Below are 18,101 nucleotides of genomic sequence, written 5' to 3' on the forward strand. Positions count from 1 at the left end.
TTGAGTGGGCCAAATGCAGAAGGAGGAATAAGCTTGGTTTTAAAGCAACTTACACCATCTTACTTCCGCAATCTCATCTCATATATCCTATAGTAATGAGCTTCATTTCAGTTGGCCGAAGCTTTGTCACCTATTCAGAAGTAATGGCCTAAGATTAAAAGGACATTTATAATGGATTGCTTATTGACCAGAATGTCAGAAATGATAGATCTTCACTCTTCCGCCTACCTAAAGGAGATCCCTAGAGAGGGTACACGCAAGTTAAGCCAAAAAGGGATAGTGTGAGAACCTGGAGCCAGATTTGGAATCTGCATTTGAGGAACTGATTTCTGTTCCACTAATAAAAGAAAAATCGAATCAAAAAGAACAAATAACTGTTCCAAAAGAAATTCTTTTTTGCAAATTTTACCTCCAGAGTTGAATTCAACTCAACAAAAACTCCACTGAGGAACTGCTAAGTATTTTTGAAACTCGCATATGCTGCTTGGTATTGTACTAGATTAAGAAATATAGTGTTTACTTGGGTACTTTCTTTATCAACATTGGAATTAAACCCTCAGCTCTGGTTGCAGGTCTATTGTGTGTGCTACATGGATTGAATGTACAGTACATTTCAGGGATCAAACCACAGGGCCGCTGCTTGACAGATTTTTCTATATCAGACTTGAAAGCAGATTTGTCCAGAATGACCCAGGGTATATCTTTGACCTCAGTGAAGGACAGAAATAATATCTATCCCAGATGAATGATGCTTTTAAATTCTGTATCTTTTCTAGGAATAGCTTAACAGCTAAGTTAGACCAGAAGGGTTATTAAAATTTGTGCCTACCTTAGGTCCTTTAATAGGTTGGCACTTGTGGCTTGTATCTGTGAATTCCTTTTTACAGAATGAGAACACATAACCAGGCACTAATACACACTCATACTTACTAAATGAGACTAAAGGTGTTCGGCAGAGACTGTTTTGAGCCAAATAGACTTTGTATAATTCATCTGACAGTATAGACCATTTGTCTCAATCTGAGATAACTATTGAAGCCCAACCACATAGATTTTATTATGGTTTCTTTTACAAAAGACTGCCTTCAGATTTACTTAAAGTGACATAACTGGAACATGAGTGAATCGATGTTAGAACAAGTCCTCTAAGTCAGCCAGTGTTGTGACGCCAGATTAACATATCTGCCTAAGTGAAACCTGTGTAGAAAAGTTGCCATTTCTATTAATTTTATATTGACATCAAAGAGGCCCAAAGTCCATCTTATACATGGGTGGATAGCTAATAATTAAGAAAACAGTGATGGCCTTTTTGTGGGCTGTTGGACTCCAGATAATAAATTTCACTTTTGCTTTGGTAGCTGTTCCTCATGTGCAACTCCATCTGAAGTTGCATGATACGAAATTAGGTATCAAATGAATTGATACCTAGAGTCAGTGAATTGTAGGAATGGAAGAAAACGATTTTTCCTTTTCAAATCAGGATGATACACTAAACAGGTAAGAATAGGCAATTGTATCCAACTGCCAAGGTAAAGAGGCTCCTGAGAATTAGATCACATACAATGCCAGGATCATAGGAGGCTGGAAGGAAGCCACCCTTTGAGGTTGCTTAGTCTTACCAAGCCCCTGCCTGCAAGTGGCGGTGTCGGTCCTCCGTAAGGCAGTGGGCCAACGCTGATGATTGGGAAGGTCCACTTCCTTGCCCCTTCTGCCTCTCAGCGTTTCTGCTTCTGCCAGTCAGCCTTTGTATGAGGGTCCGCAAAGTAGCTGTTCAATTTTTTTTAGTCAGTCTGATCTTGTGTACCTTACCAGTTGTCCTGTAATAGACGGCTTTGTTCACCTGTGCTGCATTAAAATGTTGTGGTGCCCAGGGCCACTGATGCAGACTTCCCTGGGGCTATTGCTCCCCTGGTGTGGGCACCATAATGCAATTAGAGTTGCATTGGCCCTTCAGCGCTTTCCTCATCCTGCTGCCTCACATTGAGCTTGTGGTCAGCTGAAATGTTCAGGTCTTTTTACATGAACTGCATGTAAGCCACACATCTCCTGTCCCATTCTTATGCAGTTGATTGCTTGTCTAGTCTTGCAAAATTTTATATTTATTTCTGTTAAAAATTATATTTGGTTGGCTGCAACCCAGTGTTTCTCAATGTGGTCATTACAAAAATTTGGGAAGACTGTTCCTTTACTGGAACTGTCCCTTGTGCATTGCAAGATATTTAGCACCCTAAGCCCTCCCCGCTAAGTACCAGTAGCCACCTCTAATCATTGTGATTATCAAAATTCCATATGTAAAAACACTCTCTGGCTTGAGAACAATCATTTGAGTCCACTCTCTGTCCAGTTAAGAATGCCTTTTATTAGAACTGTTCTTTAGAGGTCTTTGGGTCCAGGGAATTTCAATCCACATGCCCTCCCCCCTATTTTATTTATATATATTGAAAGTAATAAGGCCTAGCAGCCCATGGTGACCCCAGCCTGAGCACAAGGCCCAATGGAGTGGTCTTCCCTGTTCACCTGGGAAGTATTGTATTAGTTATTGCTCCAACCTTATGTGAACACTTATTTGAAACATCTTTGTCCAGGTCACTGGTAAAAGTGTTGACTGGGACAGGGTCCAGTACAGAACCCTTAGGATGCCACCAGGGCTTCCTCTGGGTCAGTGGCTAAGAAGGTAGAGCACCAAATGCCCCAGTTCATTCTCATAATTTTAGTGACTTGTGTAAAAAGCTCAATGGTTTCTTTAATAAAGTTATTTTCAATATAAGCTCTTTAGAGCAGCCTGGTCCTTTGCTTCACTGAGAGGAGAAAAGGCTTTCAACCATAGACACATCGTGAATTTCTAATGGAATACTCATGTTTTTCTTCATTAAAAAATAAGGAAAAAAGCAGAACCCAGAACAGTGAGCCTGCATGTCCTACCCTGTCTTTGGTCATGTCTCTAGGTTTAGTCCAATCACTTCCTGGGGATGGACCATCATCAATCTGCTGAGCTTCAGCTGGTTGAGTCGGTTTCACTCCTCAGCTGATGACAGCTCTAAGTTCAGGTCATTATGACCATTAGGGTAGGTCGTTTGTCTGGAATTAATTCATTTCTTAGTGGTCACTATTATGTTGATGAAAAACGAAACATATTTGAATGTTACAGTGGGTCAGTGTGATTGATGTGTATGGAGGTCACCGTGACAATGCAGGTACAAAGAAAGTTTGTGCATCCACACCATTTCATTACTCTTTCCGCCCACACTCATTTTAACTGCTGCCAGGCATTTGAGTGAATGGCACTAAATTCCAGATACTAGTTCCATAGTGAATGAAACTTCCCAATGGTAATTTGCATCATCTGTCTCTGGCATAACAAATTTACTGTGTGCTTGTTTAAACATGCCTTGGAAATGACTGGTAAAGGAAAGCATATGAAGCCTCAATGTTTAAGGAAAAGGAGAGGGGCGAAGAGTTGAGCTCAAAAGAGAGAAACAGAAAAGGTAAAAAGCATTTTGTGAACCTCGCATTTTGAGCAGACCAAGTGGCCCACAAATAAAAGACCTTTTGAAATTCTGAATTCTCTGCAAACTGAAGCTTTTTATCATCAGGAAGAATTCCTCATTCAATATAAACCAGGTGCTCACTTTTAAAGATGGAAAAGGTGCCTGCGTCGAGCAATCAGAGGCTCACTTACCCAGGGTGTGGGCAACTGTCTGACAGGGAATACTTTAGAGTAAGTGAAGGGATGTTTCATTTTAATTTATATACATATTCCTCCACACTTGTAAGATAATAAAAACCTGGAGCTAACAATTTTGGGAATTATACTAATCATATTCTAATTTAGTTTTTGTGGGTATTTGCACATCAGGTTGTCTTAAAGTAGGCCACATACCTTCACCAAATTGTTAGGGGCAAGACATATCCAATCCTTGGATTAGATATGTCTCACCCATTGTGGGAGGGCAACTAGAAACAAGATACATCACGCACAGGTGGGAGGTCAAGCAGCTAGAAACATTGTGTGACTAGCAACTGCTTATTCTAAAAGCCCCAAGACCATAAGGATTTGGGAGAAGAAACAAGTAGAATCAAACCTGAAAAACAAACAACTCTATATGATATAGCCCCTAAAAAAATATCTTGATTCATGCAGCCCTGGCATGTGACAGACAAACTTCTAAATGATGTGGAATTGGCAGCCACATTCGCCTTGTTGGCCCACAGTTACTATGCATGTTCCTCTGTTCCCACTTTCTTCTTCATTCCAACGTCATGTGACATAATCCCACATTCCCACCCTCATGCCTCTCACAAGAGCTCCTTGCATTTGGTGGACTCTTACTGAATGTTTGCTAACTCATTTCCATTTTCTGGATTGCATTGCTGTGTCTCCGTTATCTTTTCTATTCTTTTTCCATCTCAACACAGGGACAATCAGGCAGGCATGCCATCTAGTAGAAAGAACAATGCAGGGTATGATATTTCTGACTCCTGACATGAAAACACAAAAACGTTGAGTAGATTCCCAAGGGCCAGCTAAAAGAGAAAAATCTAGATGCGGGGAGGAAAAGACCCACCCTCTCTGCCCCCGAGTTGGCTCACTTTGTGGAGAACGCCGTGCTTGATGGAGTGGTGCGTGCTCGAGCCTGCGCGCCACACGGGCCTTGCTCAGCCTCGCAGGACTGCCTGGGGCCCCAGCACAGCATTCAGAGCCTGGTTTCCTCAAAGCTTCCTGACCCAGAGTCTTAAGGACTTCATTCCCCTCATTCCTAATGTACCTCTATGCTCTTTTTCTTGCTGTTGTTCCTTTTTTATAAAAATTAAAATTTTGATTTTTGATAGTATGCATGCAGAGTTATGAAATGCATGAGCACAAAACGGCATTAGTTCATTTGTGATAAGCTGTCAGGTAAAATCCAGAGGAGGAAACATACTCTATCAGTATCTCTAGTTTATGTGGTGAGAACAAGTAGTGCCACCAGATACTACGAGGATTACCCAAGACGTTTTGGAATAGGAGCAGTATATAATGCATCTGCTGATGTCCATGCCCGTCCATCTACCAAAGACCAGGCAAGGCTTTACCTTTGAATTGTACATCTTCATGTGCATAAGGTGGGGTGGGGGAAGCTGAACACAAGTTAATTCCTAAATTAAACTGGGTAATAAACACACCACTGAAAGTGAGCCTTGGAAAAATTCTGAGTTAAAAAGAAGCTGCATGTGCACGGAATGCCGTGTGATACATCAATTCTCTGAAGCAACATGTTGTAAAATTTTACCGCTTTCTTGTTGTGTTTTATATCTTGTTCTCTCCAGGCTTCGTGGACTCGACCAGAGAAGCAAGAGGTATAGCTTACCTGACCACTAGCCAGTCTTTAGTTTTGCATTACTCCCATTAAGCATTACAGTTAAACTCATCGTTAATAACCAGACATGCTAAACTAATTAGTAATTTAGTTAGATTAAAGAATAAGTCAATAGTGGTAGATGTTACTTAGCAATAGTGTCATTTTAGGATGAGCAAGCAAGCTGTGTTGGGAGTGGACGAACAAATCCTTGTTATTTTCTAAAACTGGATCTTATTCTCTTGACGGTGCTGGTGAAATCACATCCAGGTCATTGTAGAAATAAATCTCCCCAATTCGCAGGCCGTTGTTTTGAAATGGTGAAGGTTTTTGGCTTTCACCTGCTTGACACAGCTTTGGATCATAAAGTCACAGGGTTAGTGATCTGAAATCCCACTCAGTCCTTTCTTTTCCAGCTCAACTCATCTTGTTGCTCACTTATTTTATAATGATTGGTCTTGGTAGAGTATCGCATCCCACTTTATCTCGAAGCAATGCAAATGATCTCTGGTTGGTTATCCCAGGGTGTTCAATGTTATCTATGCTACTTTTGTAGAGCATTAAATTTATGAGATTGGAATGATTTGGCCCAAATAGTTCCATGTTTTTAAAAGGTCAGTAGCCTTTAGCCTTTGAAATTTCTCTGACTCCTTCCTTCATTTTGGGTTATATGGGACTTAATTTGAAAATTGAAGCTAAATATTAATCTTTAGATTTTAATTGTTACACTTCCAAGACAGTATTTTTTACCTGATTTGTGTGATTAAGTAACAGATGGTGAAACAAAGACCAGTATACTTTAGTTAAGGTTCAGGGATCTAACTGATAAATACTTTTTAAAAAGATAGCTTTTGTCTCTTCTCCAGATGGAACTTTGACATTGTAATGCTATAAATGTAGACTCCAGCAAGCAATCCTGTAGGTTGTGTTATAATTGGGTAAATCTTTCCTCTTAGTCTTTTTAGAAATGGTAATTATTCAAAACACATAACTCATGTGTTCAGGTCATGGCTATAAATATTTAATGCTGTTTAATATTTAAAAGTTGACTGCCTGTCCCCAGGCACTGGTACTAATTTTTGCACACGAACACACTGCCATCATCAAATCTAGTTCATTACGAGCTGTCTTTGCGTTAGACCATCCTCCGTGTCGTAGGGACTGTAGTTCCGTGCACGTCCTCGCTGAGATGCTTCCCTCCCATGACACAGGCATCACTTAGTGCTGATGCAGGCTGGGTGTTGTATTGCTTCAGAGGCACAGACCTACTGGGATTGGGGGAGGGAGAGAAGGGTTAGTCAGTCAGATAATTCCTGAGCAGCTATAGAGCTCCTTCTGCCTGACCTTGTACATATTCCGCCTGTCATTCTGCTTTAGACCTGGCTGAAGGAGGAGCTGAGATTTATCAGGGAGCATTAAGATGACATTAAGACCCCCTGGCTGGTGTAGCTCAGTGAATTGAGCTCGGGACTGTGAACCACACGATCGCGGTTTGATTCCCAGNTGTAGTTCCGTGCACGTCCTCGCTGAGATGCTTCCCTCCCATGACACAGGCATCACTTAGTGCTGATGCAGGCTGGGTGTTGTATTGCTTCAGAGGCACAGACCTACTGGGATTGGGGGAGGGAGAGAAGGGTTAGTCAGTCAGATAATTCCTGAGCAGCTATAGAGCTCCTTCTGCCTGGCCTTGTACATATTCCGCCTGTCATTCTGCTTTAGACCTGGCTGAAGGAGGAGCCGAGATTTATCAGGGAGCATTAAGATGACATTAAGACCCCCTGGCTGGTGTAGCTCAGTGAATTGAGCTCGGGACTGTGAACCACACGATCGCAGTTTGATTCCCAGTCAGGGCACATGCCTGGGTTGCAGGCCAGTTCCCAGCAGGGGACTCATGAGAGGCAACCATACATTGATATTTCTCTCCTTCTCTCCTTCCCTTCCCCTCTAAAGGTAAATAAATAAAATATTTTTTAAAAGATGACATTAAGAGAATTATTATTATAAGTGGAAATAATGGGCTTACTCCCATTAAGCAGACACCACACTCTGGTTTTTCCAGAAGTGTCCTTATCTTCACATCTCACTCCAGACATGATTGACTTTCAAATAAGTGCCACCTGTGGGGTCCAGCGGCTTCATTCCCTCCTATTTTCTCATTCAGAGAGGAAGACCTTAAGTCCAGATGAACTCAAAAGGCAACTTGGGTTATGACCAATGTCATTCTGTGAGCTCTGAAAAGCCTTAGCCCTTTTCCCTGGAAGAAGAAAGACAAAAGTGTTTTGATGAGAAGAATAATTATAAATTGCCCTCCATACCTTGCAAAACAGTCTTCTTGCCATCATGATCTTTTCTTTCTTGCCCAGAGTTCATCTGCTTTCTCCTCCAGAGCCTGAATTATCAACATGACTCGATCTGGACTGCTTGCAAGTGGCACTCCCTGACTTTGTCCCAGTGCCAGAGTAAAAATTTCAGAGGGAGGTAGTCCAGGTGCCCTGGAGTGCGTCTGTGCCCCTGTGAGGGAGAACTGGGCATCTGGCAAATAATCCCATCATCAGTCCTGTCATGAGCCACTGCAAAATAAAGCATTCTTTATAGTGGGCTGCCTGCTGGTCTGTTGACTCATTAAATGAGAAAAATTTCCAGAAAGAGAAATTTAGGAAAGAGACCAGATAGGAGGGGAGAAAAAGGTATAGCTGTCGGTACAACCCTTTCCTGAAATAGCTGTGAAATGTGATGGGACTTAAATGGCTGAAATGGATTAGATCTGTCAGCGACGGTGCAGTGATTTATTTGATAGATCTGCTGAGACTGCTCACAAGGCCAGTGGTGCCTTGCTTTTGAGTTTCCCAAACTAGCTGCTGTATGACATTGCAGCTCTGGGTTTTGGGCTTTCAAACCAGCATATCGAGATAATCTAAAGTCAGGTGTTCCTTCATTCTTTGAAGGCCCAAGCTCATTGGGAAGCAGATGCCATATACAGGCGGACCGCTCACCTGCCCCTCCCTACAGAATGTCATATGCTGGACATAAGAGTGTGCCCCAGCCTATGAAGAACGCAGCTCCTTTAGATCACCAACTCTCTGGAGGATCTGAACTGGGCCACACGCCCAGCCTTTTCCTGGACCAGCAGCCATCTTACCTAGAGTGTCAAGGGGGGAAAACCCTTGGAAATATTCTGGTACCCATTGCCCAGGAATCATATGCTTATATCCTCCTTGACCAATCACTGCAATTCCAGAGACTCAGAAAGACAGTTACAATATGGAAGACTAGAAAACGGTGGTGACTGTGGTGCCGAGGATCCCAGACCCACCTGGGACTCTCTGTAGCACCATCCGGGGAGAGAGGGCCCACTTACCCTTACTTCCAGCTCAGCAGCCCGTGACCCCTGTCTGAATTGTTGGGCTTCTTAAAAAATAAAATCATTTTACTTTTAAGCATCCGGGAAAGTGAGGCATCTGAATAAATACAGGTTTCTTATATCATTTCCTACCTTTTGGCACATTTGGATTTCCCGGGATGTGTGCGTGCACCATGGGACTGGCAGACAGGCAGACTGCTGGGAGGGAAGGAGGGAAGCACACATTTCCCAAATCTCACAAGGCAGGGCTCCTTCTGCTAGAACACCTGCTGGTCAGGGTTTTGCTTCCATTTTAGACATGCCAAACAAAATCGTCTTGAGACCTTAATTGTCCTTGATCCAAACCATCTTGGCACACAGATAGGCAGCTTGACATAAACTGAGTCCCAGTCTCTGCCTTGGATACCCCCCAGTTCCCATGGTGCTCTCTGCAACCTCCCCCACTATTTGGTACCTCAAGTGAAACTTAGATATTGGCAGAGAGGGGAGAGAGGGTGTGAGGCTGGTCACGCACAAGCGATGGCCTGGTTCCCTAGCCCCTGCCCTGCCTTGGGCTTTGACACTCTTTGTTTCCTCTTGGCAGACTCTGGATGGGCACATGGTGGTGCGCAGCCATGCCCGTGTGTCGTCCCTGACCCTGAAGAGCATCCAGTACACAGACGCAGGAGAATACATCTGCACTGCCAGCAACACTATCGGCCAGGACTCCCAGTCCATGTACCTCGAAGTACAGTGTGAGGAATAACTGTGGGAAGACTGGGGTGGGTAGGGGCCATGGAGGGTCTGTGTGAAAGGGGAAAATAGCAGCTGGGACCCAACCTGCACCTAGTGAGCTGGGCGGTTAGCCCTAGGCCATTTCAGAGCTGTGTCCCCAAACCACCTCCTCACACCATCCCCAGGCTTCTGATAAGCCTGCATGCCCTCTGTGTTCCCATGCAGCTCACAGGATTGCCAGAACAGCCCCAACCTCTACTGCAGCCCAGCACTAGCTCTACTTCGGGGCACACCCACCTCCCTGGGCCAGGAGACAGGATATGTAGGGCCCCATGACAGTGGCACTCTCCCAACGGTCATTGCCATTCGTTGCAGATGCCCCCAAGCTGCAGGGCCCTGTGGCTGTGTACACTTGGGAGGGGAACCAGGTGAACATCACTTGCGAGGTGTTTGCCTACCCCAGTGCCACAATCTCATGGTTCCGAGATGGTCAGCTGCTGCCCAGCTCCAACTACAGCAATATCAAGATCTACAACACACCCTCTGCCAGCTACCTGGAGGTAAGTGGGGTGGCGGCGAGGGACAGGGTGGAAAAGGCACAGTTTGACCATAGATAGGCTCCTGTATGCAGCTAAAATCCCTCTTGCTTCTCTGGCATGTCCTGAGCTGGGAGCCACCAGCCAGAGAAGGACCTGAGCTTTGGTACAGCCCCCTTTCCCTCCCGGGGGCAACCTCAGGGCCTGGGAGGTAGAGTGTGACTCTTTCCTGAGCCCTTCTCTGTGCTCTCTGGCTTAAGGCTGGGTGGGAACGAATGATTCCTGCTTTACTGGTTCTATTCTTTACTAATTTAATCTAACAAACAGGGCTCTGAGGCTGCAGCCATCCCAAGGGACATGTAACCAAGAGCTCCTTCTTTCTAAAGGTGACCCCGGACTCTGAAAATGATTTTGGAAACTACAACTGCACTGCAGTGAACCGCATTGGACAGGAGTCTTTGGAATTTATTCTTGTCCAAGCAGGTGAGCACCCCTTATGGCTGCACCCCCCTTCAAACCCTTGCCAACCCATTTTAGGTCCTTTATTGATGCCAGGAGAGTGAGAAGAAGCAAGAGCCAAGGTCAGCCAAGCCAGAGGTGCAATGGAGCAGGACCAATGGAGGCTTGAGGGTGTGGGTACGGGGCACATGGGAGAAAATCATATAGTGAGGTGGGCTGGATGCAGGTGACAGGATTTCAAGACTGAGCAGAAGTAAGAGAGATGTGCTTTGTGATTGGAAGCTGTGCCCTGCCTGAGGCTCACCTGGGCCTCCATATATGTTCTTCCCACAGACACCCCATCTTCACCATCCATCGACCAGGTGGAACCATACTCCAGCACAGCACAGGTGCAGTTTGATGAACCGGAGGCCACAGGCGGGGTGCCCATCCTCAAATACAAGGCTGAGTGGAGAGCAGTCGGGGAGGAAATGTGGCACTTCAAGTGGTATGATGCCAAGGAAGGTGAGCTGGGAAGCATCTTTGCTTCTTTAGATTGATGAGTCCCTCCGTGTTGGGCACACGTTCCCCTGGCATTCATCAGACCCTGGCACCCTGACTGCCCGTTTGGGTGGGGTAGCACACCCCTCTCACCTACTGGGGGTGGCCAGGTGCCATCATGCAGCACTGCATTCATGCTGCAACACCATCACCGCCCCCTCAGAACCAGGGCGTGGTCGCATCTCACGTAGACGTGCTGGCCTTCTGCCCCCTGGTACTTCAGAGCCTGGTTCCCGTGACCCTGCCCAGAGGGAGGAGGCCATCCCAACCACGTGCCAAGCAGAGGCCCTGCGTAGCTGCTGAGCACAACCAGACTCGCCCAGTCCACCTGGCTCTGCACGTGCCGGTGACACGTGCTGCTGGTTCCCTGCTGTCTCCCGGTGGCCCTGCCTGAGCTCATTCAGGGACCATCATGTAATTACAATATTAAAATATTAACCAGATAAGCAGAGCCAGCAAGACAAGTCTGCTCCTAAATTAATCCTGTGCCACATTTCCAATTAAAGATTTTAAAAATGACCCTTGGATGTCTTCAATCTGAAGACTCTAAGCCCAGACCATCTTTCCCAAGGGATCGAGTATATTTACGTCTCACTCCCCTTGTGGGGTTAAATGGAAATAACTTAGTGAAGTATGTTTTCTTTCTGTAGAAGTTTTTAGTCCTGGCTCCAGGGGTGATAACAAGGGTAGAACTGGGAGTGGGTCATAGCCAGTCAGAGGCATCTTCCAGCCCAGTTCCACTGAGAATTCATTCCTCCGGAGAAGCTCCCATCTTTCCTTGGGCTTTGGTGGGGGGTCAGGAGGTTCTGGGAGGAATTTCTATGTCATCAGGACTACGACCTTCCTAACTTTCTTCTGAAACCTCACACCAGCCTTGTGGCAGGCTGATCCCATGAAATATGTGTAAACATAAAACGTACCACTTTAACCATTTTTAAGTATACAGTTCAAGGGCGTCAAGTACGTTCACACAGGTGTGCAACCATCACCACAGTCCCTCTGCAGAACCCTTTTGTGTTGAGCCAAACCCGCACCCATTACACACTAACTCCCCGAGCCCGCTCCCCCAGCTCCCGACAGCTGCCATTCCGCTTTCTGTCTCCATGTAGCTGACTATTCTAGGCACTTTGGATAAGTAGAATCACACAGCATTTATCCTTTTGTGTCTGGCTCGTTTCACTTAGCATAATGTCTTCAAGGTTCACCCATGTCATAGCATGTTTCAGAATTCCCTCCCTTTTTAAAGCTAAATAATATCCCATTGTGTGTACGCAACACATTTTGTTTTTCCATGCATCTCTCCGTGGACACTGGGCTGCGTCCACCTTTTAGCTCCTGTAAACAAGGCTGCTGTGACATGGGTGTGCAAACATCTATTCCAAGGCTCTGCTTTTAATTCTTTTGTGTATATATCTAGAAGCGGAATTGCTGGATCAAATGATAATTCTGTGTTTAATTTTTTGATGACCCACCACACTGATTTTCACAGCAGCTACACCATTTTACCAATGGACTTTTTATACTTTGTGATCCTTCCCATATTCCCACAATAGCCAGCATGGAGGGCATCGTTACCATCGTGGGCCTGAAGCCTGAGACGACGTACGCAGTACGACTGGCAGCCCTCAATGGCAAGGGTCTGGGCGAGATCAGCGCAGCCTCCGAGTTCAAGACTCAGCCAGTCCGTAAGTAGAGCCAGCTGCCCTGCCTCCCCCCACACCCTCTTCTCCCGGAGGCTGTGGGGAACCCCGAGCTGTCCCACCATTGTTCAGATGACAGCTTTTTGTCTTTCAGGTCCCTGTGCTCAAGGTGGTCCCACCTCTTAGTTCTGTAGCCCTCAGTGGTGACTGATACTAAATCCCCTTATTCTCTTTCTCGAGGGCTTGGTGACACTGTCAGAGTAGCTGGTCCAGTTCTTTAGAATAACAGCCCAGGGGGAAGCCACTGACGTGTTGTTAAAGGGAGGGGAGAAACAGCACTGTGTGGTGGAGGGATTTGGAGGTTTGCTTTTTGACACAGGTCACAAAGGCCCAAAGCGCCTTATGCCTTGAAGAAAGAGGTGACAGTTCACATAATTAGTTGTGGGACTATGATGTAGCAGAGATATTAAATGACAGGAGAGCAGAGAGTGCTGTAGGATGCAGGAGCAGAAGCAAAGTCTTAACACTGCAAAAGGGAAAAAGATGCCAAGGCCTGTGATTTTTCTGCTCCGCCTCCCTTCCCACACCAAGAGCACACCTGGGGGTCTCCCTCCCTCACACCGTCTTCCAAGAGTGGCTTCTTCCTGATTCCATTCAGGAATTCAGTTCTGTTTTCCACCATCATTCCCACTCCCGTTTAAGTGTGCCCACCATTTTGCCCTTCCTTTCCCACAAACTGCCAGGCCCTGGGCACACTCTGCTCTGGAACCTCCCTCCCCAGAACTGACTTAATTGCCCCTGGAGGATCTTGAGTCCATCTGGCTGAAGATGACGCTGTAGAACTCAACTCCTGGCCTGGTCACTGAGCTCCCTGGGCCTCTCTGATTCCTGGTATTAAAAAGCAGACCAGGGAATCCTTTGCTTCCTTCTCTTTGAAGCCAGAGAGATCCCCTCACTTCTTCCCAGAAGTAGAAAGCCTGTCTTGTCTTCCTTCTACAGGAATTGCTTCTTTCTGGATTGGAAGTAATTTGATCATTTGAGTTTCTAGCGCCATGTGTTCTGCGGATACTAGCCATTTCTTTTACATTTTATTTTTTTTCTTGGGTCTGTCTCTTGTCTTTTCTTTTCATCTGTGTTCCATCCATGGGAAATGCAGATATTCCTCTTCCACGTAAGTGCCTCTTCTTGCCTCATTACCTGTTTCGGTAGCGTTAACATCTGCTAGTTCTAGTTCTTCATTCTAGTCCAGTTCCTTTTTGTCCCCTAGAGGCTGAAGTAGACGCTGCTCTCCGGGCCTAACCACACTGACCGTAGTTAGCTGTGCTCCTCTTAAAGAGGCTAACCCTTGTCCTGTTTTAGAGCATGCAACGTTTGTGTCTTTTGAAATTGTGTTTACTTATTAACTTCTGTGTGACATTTATCCTGTGGCAACAATGTTGTTTGCCGAGTCAAGCATGGTGGCATCTGCTGCTGGTCTCTTAATACAAACTATAGTACCACCTCCCCTTTAGCCAGGATGCCAGAGAAGTGACCACGTGGTCCCCGGGCCTCTAGTCAAAATCCTGTCAGAGGAAAAAAGAACTTAAAAGGATTTCCACACTCGCTTTTAGGAGATGAAAGAATTGAGTTGTGGTGCCTTCCATTTCTGTCTTTCAGGGTGGGGGGAGCTGGAGGGCAAAAGGGGGGGCAGAGGCAGCAGCTGCAATTACAAAGAGTCAATAAGATTTGGTTCCAGGCCATGGGGATGTCCTGCAGGCAGCTTCTGGGGAGTCAAACTCCCAGTTCCAGTCAGCTCTATTCTTTAGCACGAGGTACTTGCAACCTGCCATTTCCATGTTTGGGGAAACTAACCAGCTACTTCGTAAGTAGAAACACAGAGACGTGTGATTCTCCCGGGGAAGGACCCCCTAATTGTGTAAGCCATACCCAGCAAACAGAGGCAGCAGGGGTGACAGGAAGCTGGCCACTGTTCTGGGAATGGAGCTGTGGTCCAAACTCCCCAGCCTGCACAGGTGCCTCCAAGCTTCACTGCCGCTGAGGTATGGCTCCTTCTTCCTAGGCTGAGCTCGGAAGAGTGGAAGGGAGTGTCACCCAGAAAGACTTGGAAGAAAAGGTATTCAGAAAGCTGTACACTCTTTCCATAAAAAGTTCCTAGTTCCTGAAAGACACTCAGCGAAGCTTATCTTTTCAAAATTTATTCAGAAATATTGCAGCAATAGCAGAAACTAAGCAGCTCCGTGTAGGCATTCTGGGGTTTTGAGCAAGTGTTAAATTAACTATCTCAGCAGAGTTGGCTCCTGAATGAACCGGTTCTGGAAGGAGACAGAATGGGGAGTGGAGCTGACAGGTAGGATCGACTGACAGCTGTCTGCTCCAGCTGACAGCTCTTCCTTGCCAGAATGCAGGAGAAGCTCTGGGTGTGAGAGCACCTTCCGTGGGTCCTGAAGCTGGTTCTTAGCCTGAGTCTTCCAGCCTGCTCTTCTAAATGGTATCAGCACATGAATGTGGGCTTATTGTGGTGAGGCCTCCTTTGAGTTTCCAACCAGTAACTGGGGTTTGAGAACTGAATCAGTCACTGGGTCTTGAACTTTAAAGGCTATAAGTTGATTTCTTCATTCATTGCCAGCTCAGCCCTTGTAAAGGTGAGAATTTCTATAGCAGTTGCTGTTTTAAAAGTCAGTGCTTAGTTTTGTTTGTTTTAAAGGAGACCTCTAGACCTTGTTGGTTTTTTTTGTCTGATAGTATGAAAATAGGCAACTAAACAAGAATCCAAGAAACCCTTTGGAAAATGGTGGGGTCAGCTCTCCATTCCAAGTAGATCATGAGTTATACAGTAGCAGGCATCAGTAGTGGCATGAAAAGTCAGTTTTCTCAATCATTTAATAAAATTAAGCTTTAAAGAATTTCAAAAAGCAAACTTCCTTTAGATAAGGAGAACCGTAGCATAGCCTTTGAGATGAGTGTGACTTTTTCAAGAACTTGAGCATGCTAAGAGGTGGTACACATATGGAAATAGGTGGGAACATCATACTCAAACATCATAATAAAGTTTGTTATTCTGGCCTGTCCCTGCACTCTCATAGCCTTCCTAGAGCTGCTAAAGTGGGAACCTAGTCCAAAGGGCATCATGCTGGCCCTAGGCCTGTCCTGAAAGGGATAGAGTTGGAAGGGAGACACCAGTAAGCTTACTGATTTCTGCTTACTGAGCAGTAAGTAGCCTACTTGCTATTGGACCCATTTACTGCTACTAGGAAGTGAGGGCAAGTTTTAGGAATGACATTCTCTGGGTTTTCACTCCCATTACTTGGAAGGCGCATAGGTTATCTGAACTTAGGTAAACAAAATCATCCCTCAGCAGTTACAGAAGCTTCACGATGTGCTTACACTAGGCCCCAGAACAGGTGGCCTGGGTCTCTGTCACTGGCTCGTTTCACCCACTGACAATGCACCCCCTCCTATAATTTGAGGGTACAGATTCACAGTGCACCCATGACACTGGAGTTGGGCCCTGGGAGCACCCTCACCCCATGGGAGAGAAGGTACAGGATCAGTGGAGCTAGCATACAGGCTGTGGAGCCATTGCTGCCAGACCCCTGGGTTGGAGGTGTTGGATGAGAGCCAGTGCGTCTCTCACTAGCCCCTCACTTGAAGTCCACAGAGATGCCTCAGTAATGGGGTTGCTGCCTCGGTTCCATAAGAGACATCCCCACATTTGGAGGCATGAATATGTCAAAGCAGGGGTGAGCAGATGAAATTAGACAAAGCCACAAATACCTCTAGGACTCCTGCTCCTGAGTTGCCAGATTAGGAATCATGGCTCCTCTCTTTGGAGGTTCTTGTGTGCGGTTCATAAATATGCATGTAAAGGAAATGAGGAAACTGTGACTTTAAACAAATAGAACGCAACCTGGGAAAATGCCTCTGTCACGTGTGTTTTTAAGGCAAATATCTTCAAGCTGTTATGACACTCTTACGTAGAAAGCAGAAAACCTCTGATTGTGTCAGGAGAGGCTGCTTCCCTGTAAGAGCAGGGAGGTCCTGAAGAGATGATGTCATAATTTGTCGTGAATCTCCTCCTCATGTCTGAGCCACACACCTGCAGAATTCCATTGCCTGAATATTACCTCTTAATTGCTTCTGTACCACGAAACAGAGTAAATGATTTCTTTCAGGGCTTAAAGATTATATATGATTGAGTCTCTGCTTTTTAAGAGGCATCTTGAGGGTTTTGTTTTCACATTTTGCCCCCTAGATGGCACATTGCAAGTATAAGTTAAATGCATTGTAATTTATTGTGGTTAAAGCACACAAACCTCTATCTTTTTACCAAAATAATATGGGCACTTATGCAAACAACTGGAGCCAAGTAAAAGAGAAAGAGATACACTTTTACCTGAATTAACCAGACCATCAAATCACGGTGAGTTAGTATCTCTCTTGCTCTGATTCCAGTGACATTGTACTTGCATGGTTTAACAAGGTGCCTCACCTGGAAGGTAAAAAAAGAAGACCAAAGCATGACTGTCGAGGCAATGATGAAGATACAGTGATGTTTTTCCAATTTTTCATCCAGCTCTCAAAGGGACTTTGCTTGTGATTGCGGATGGGGATATTTGCCCATGGAAAGCTCAAGGGCTGTCCAGAATGTCCTGTATGCACCACTTTTACCCATTTTCCAAGTGTAAAGTTGGTTAGACTTACTTGTTTACCAAGAATAACACAATTTATTTCCATCGCTCTTCATACACAAAGCAGCATCCACAGAACCATGTCTGTGGGCTTTTGGAGGGGGGCAGCAGTGATTTTCTCTCATCCGGATGCCAAACAATCATGACCTTCACCCATAGTAAACATTAATAAGGAGAACCATCCTTTTCGTTTTATTTAGATATTGAAATTAGGGAGTGAAACATATGTGTTTTGCTACAAATATGTACCATTAATGTAAATACATGCCAATATACAAACACATATAGACATATCTAATATGAAAAACCAAAGCCTTGTTCACCTTAAGCTGAGATCTACATTCGCTTTCCTCCTGTGCCTCTGATCCTCTGGAGACAGCTGTTCCTGCTGAATTGGCTATTTGTTTTTGAGCAGGGTCGAAGGCCTCTGCAGCCGTTCCTGGCCCAATCCCTAGCCTGAACCCTCAGGCTTGGCAGGCAAGCAGGCTTGGCAGGCAAGCCACAGATCTGTGGCTTGAAGTCAGAGAGCCCTGGTCCCCTCTGCTGCTCCCCCAGCCGCCTGTTCCCATGCACGGCCTTCTTCCCCATTTTAACTCACTTCAACTTCTTGTCCTGGCATCCCAGGATTGGCTTTTCTGATTTTTCATGCAGTATCCGTATACCTTGATGATCTTTTATCTCTTTTTTTTTCTCACCTTCGTTTTTCTTTCCTCAGCAGCTCCTGCTAGCTCTTCCACCCTTGTTCCATTGTCTCATCCAGATAGTGAGTATCATTTTCTTCATCCATCTCTCTGCACGTTGCTTTCCACCAGCCACAGTGGGGCTGC

General features: G+C 45.4%; 1 protein-coding gene across 24 annotated transcripts in view; it reads left to right on the top strand.

Moving 5' to 3' along the window:
* The window catches only part of NCAM1 (neural cell adhesion molecule 1), a 355,224-nt gene that overhangs the window by 303,057 nt on the left and 34,066 nt on the right, over window positions 1-18,101 (top strand). For 6 of the 24 annotated variants that reach the window (XM_037065606.1, XM_037065601.1, XM_037065608.1 and 3 more), the window contains exons 9-16: window positions 5,308-5,337; window positions 9,281-9,431; window positions 9,787-9,971; window positions 10,334-10,430; window positions 10,740-10,910; window positions 12,500-12,631; window positions 13,743-13,757; window positions 17,990-18,037. In XM_037065606.1, coding sequence (XP_036921501.1) covers window positions 5,308-5,337; window positions 9,281-9,431; window positions 9,787-9,971; window positions 10,334-10,430; window positions 10,740-10,910; window positions 12,500-12,631; window positions 13,743-13,757; window positions 17,990-18,037 — 829 coding nt within the window. Of the gene's footprint in view, window positions 1-5,307; window positions 5,338-9,280; window positions 9,432-9,786; window positions 9,972-10,333; window positions 10,431-10,739; window positions 10,911-12,499; window positions 12,632-13,742; window positions 13,758-16,122; window positions 16,126-17,989; window positions 18,038-18,101 lie in introns of all 24 variants that reach the window. The other 18 variants (XM_037065607.1, XM_037065603.1, XM_037065609.1 and 15 more) reach the window with 8 other exon arrangements.

This window comes from Sturnira hondurensis, unplaced genomic scaffold (genome assembly GCF_014824575.4).
Source record: "Sturnira hondurensis isolate 20B ecotype Veracruz unplaced genomic scaffold, ASM1482457v3 Scaffold0015793, whole genome shotgun sequence".
NCBI lineage: Eukaryota > Metazoa > Chordata > Mammalia > Chiroptera > Phyllostomidae > Sturnira > Sturnira hondurensis.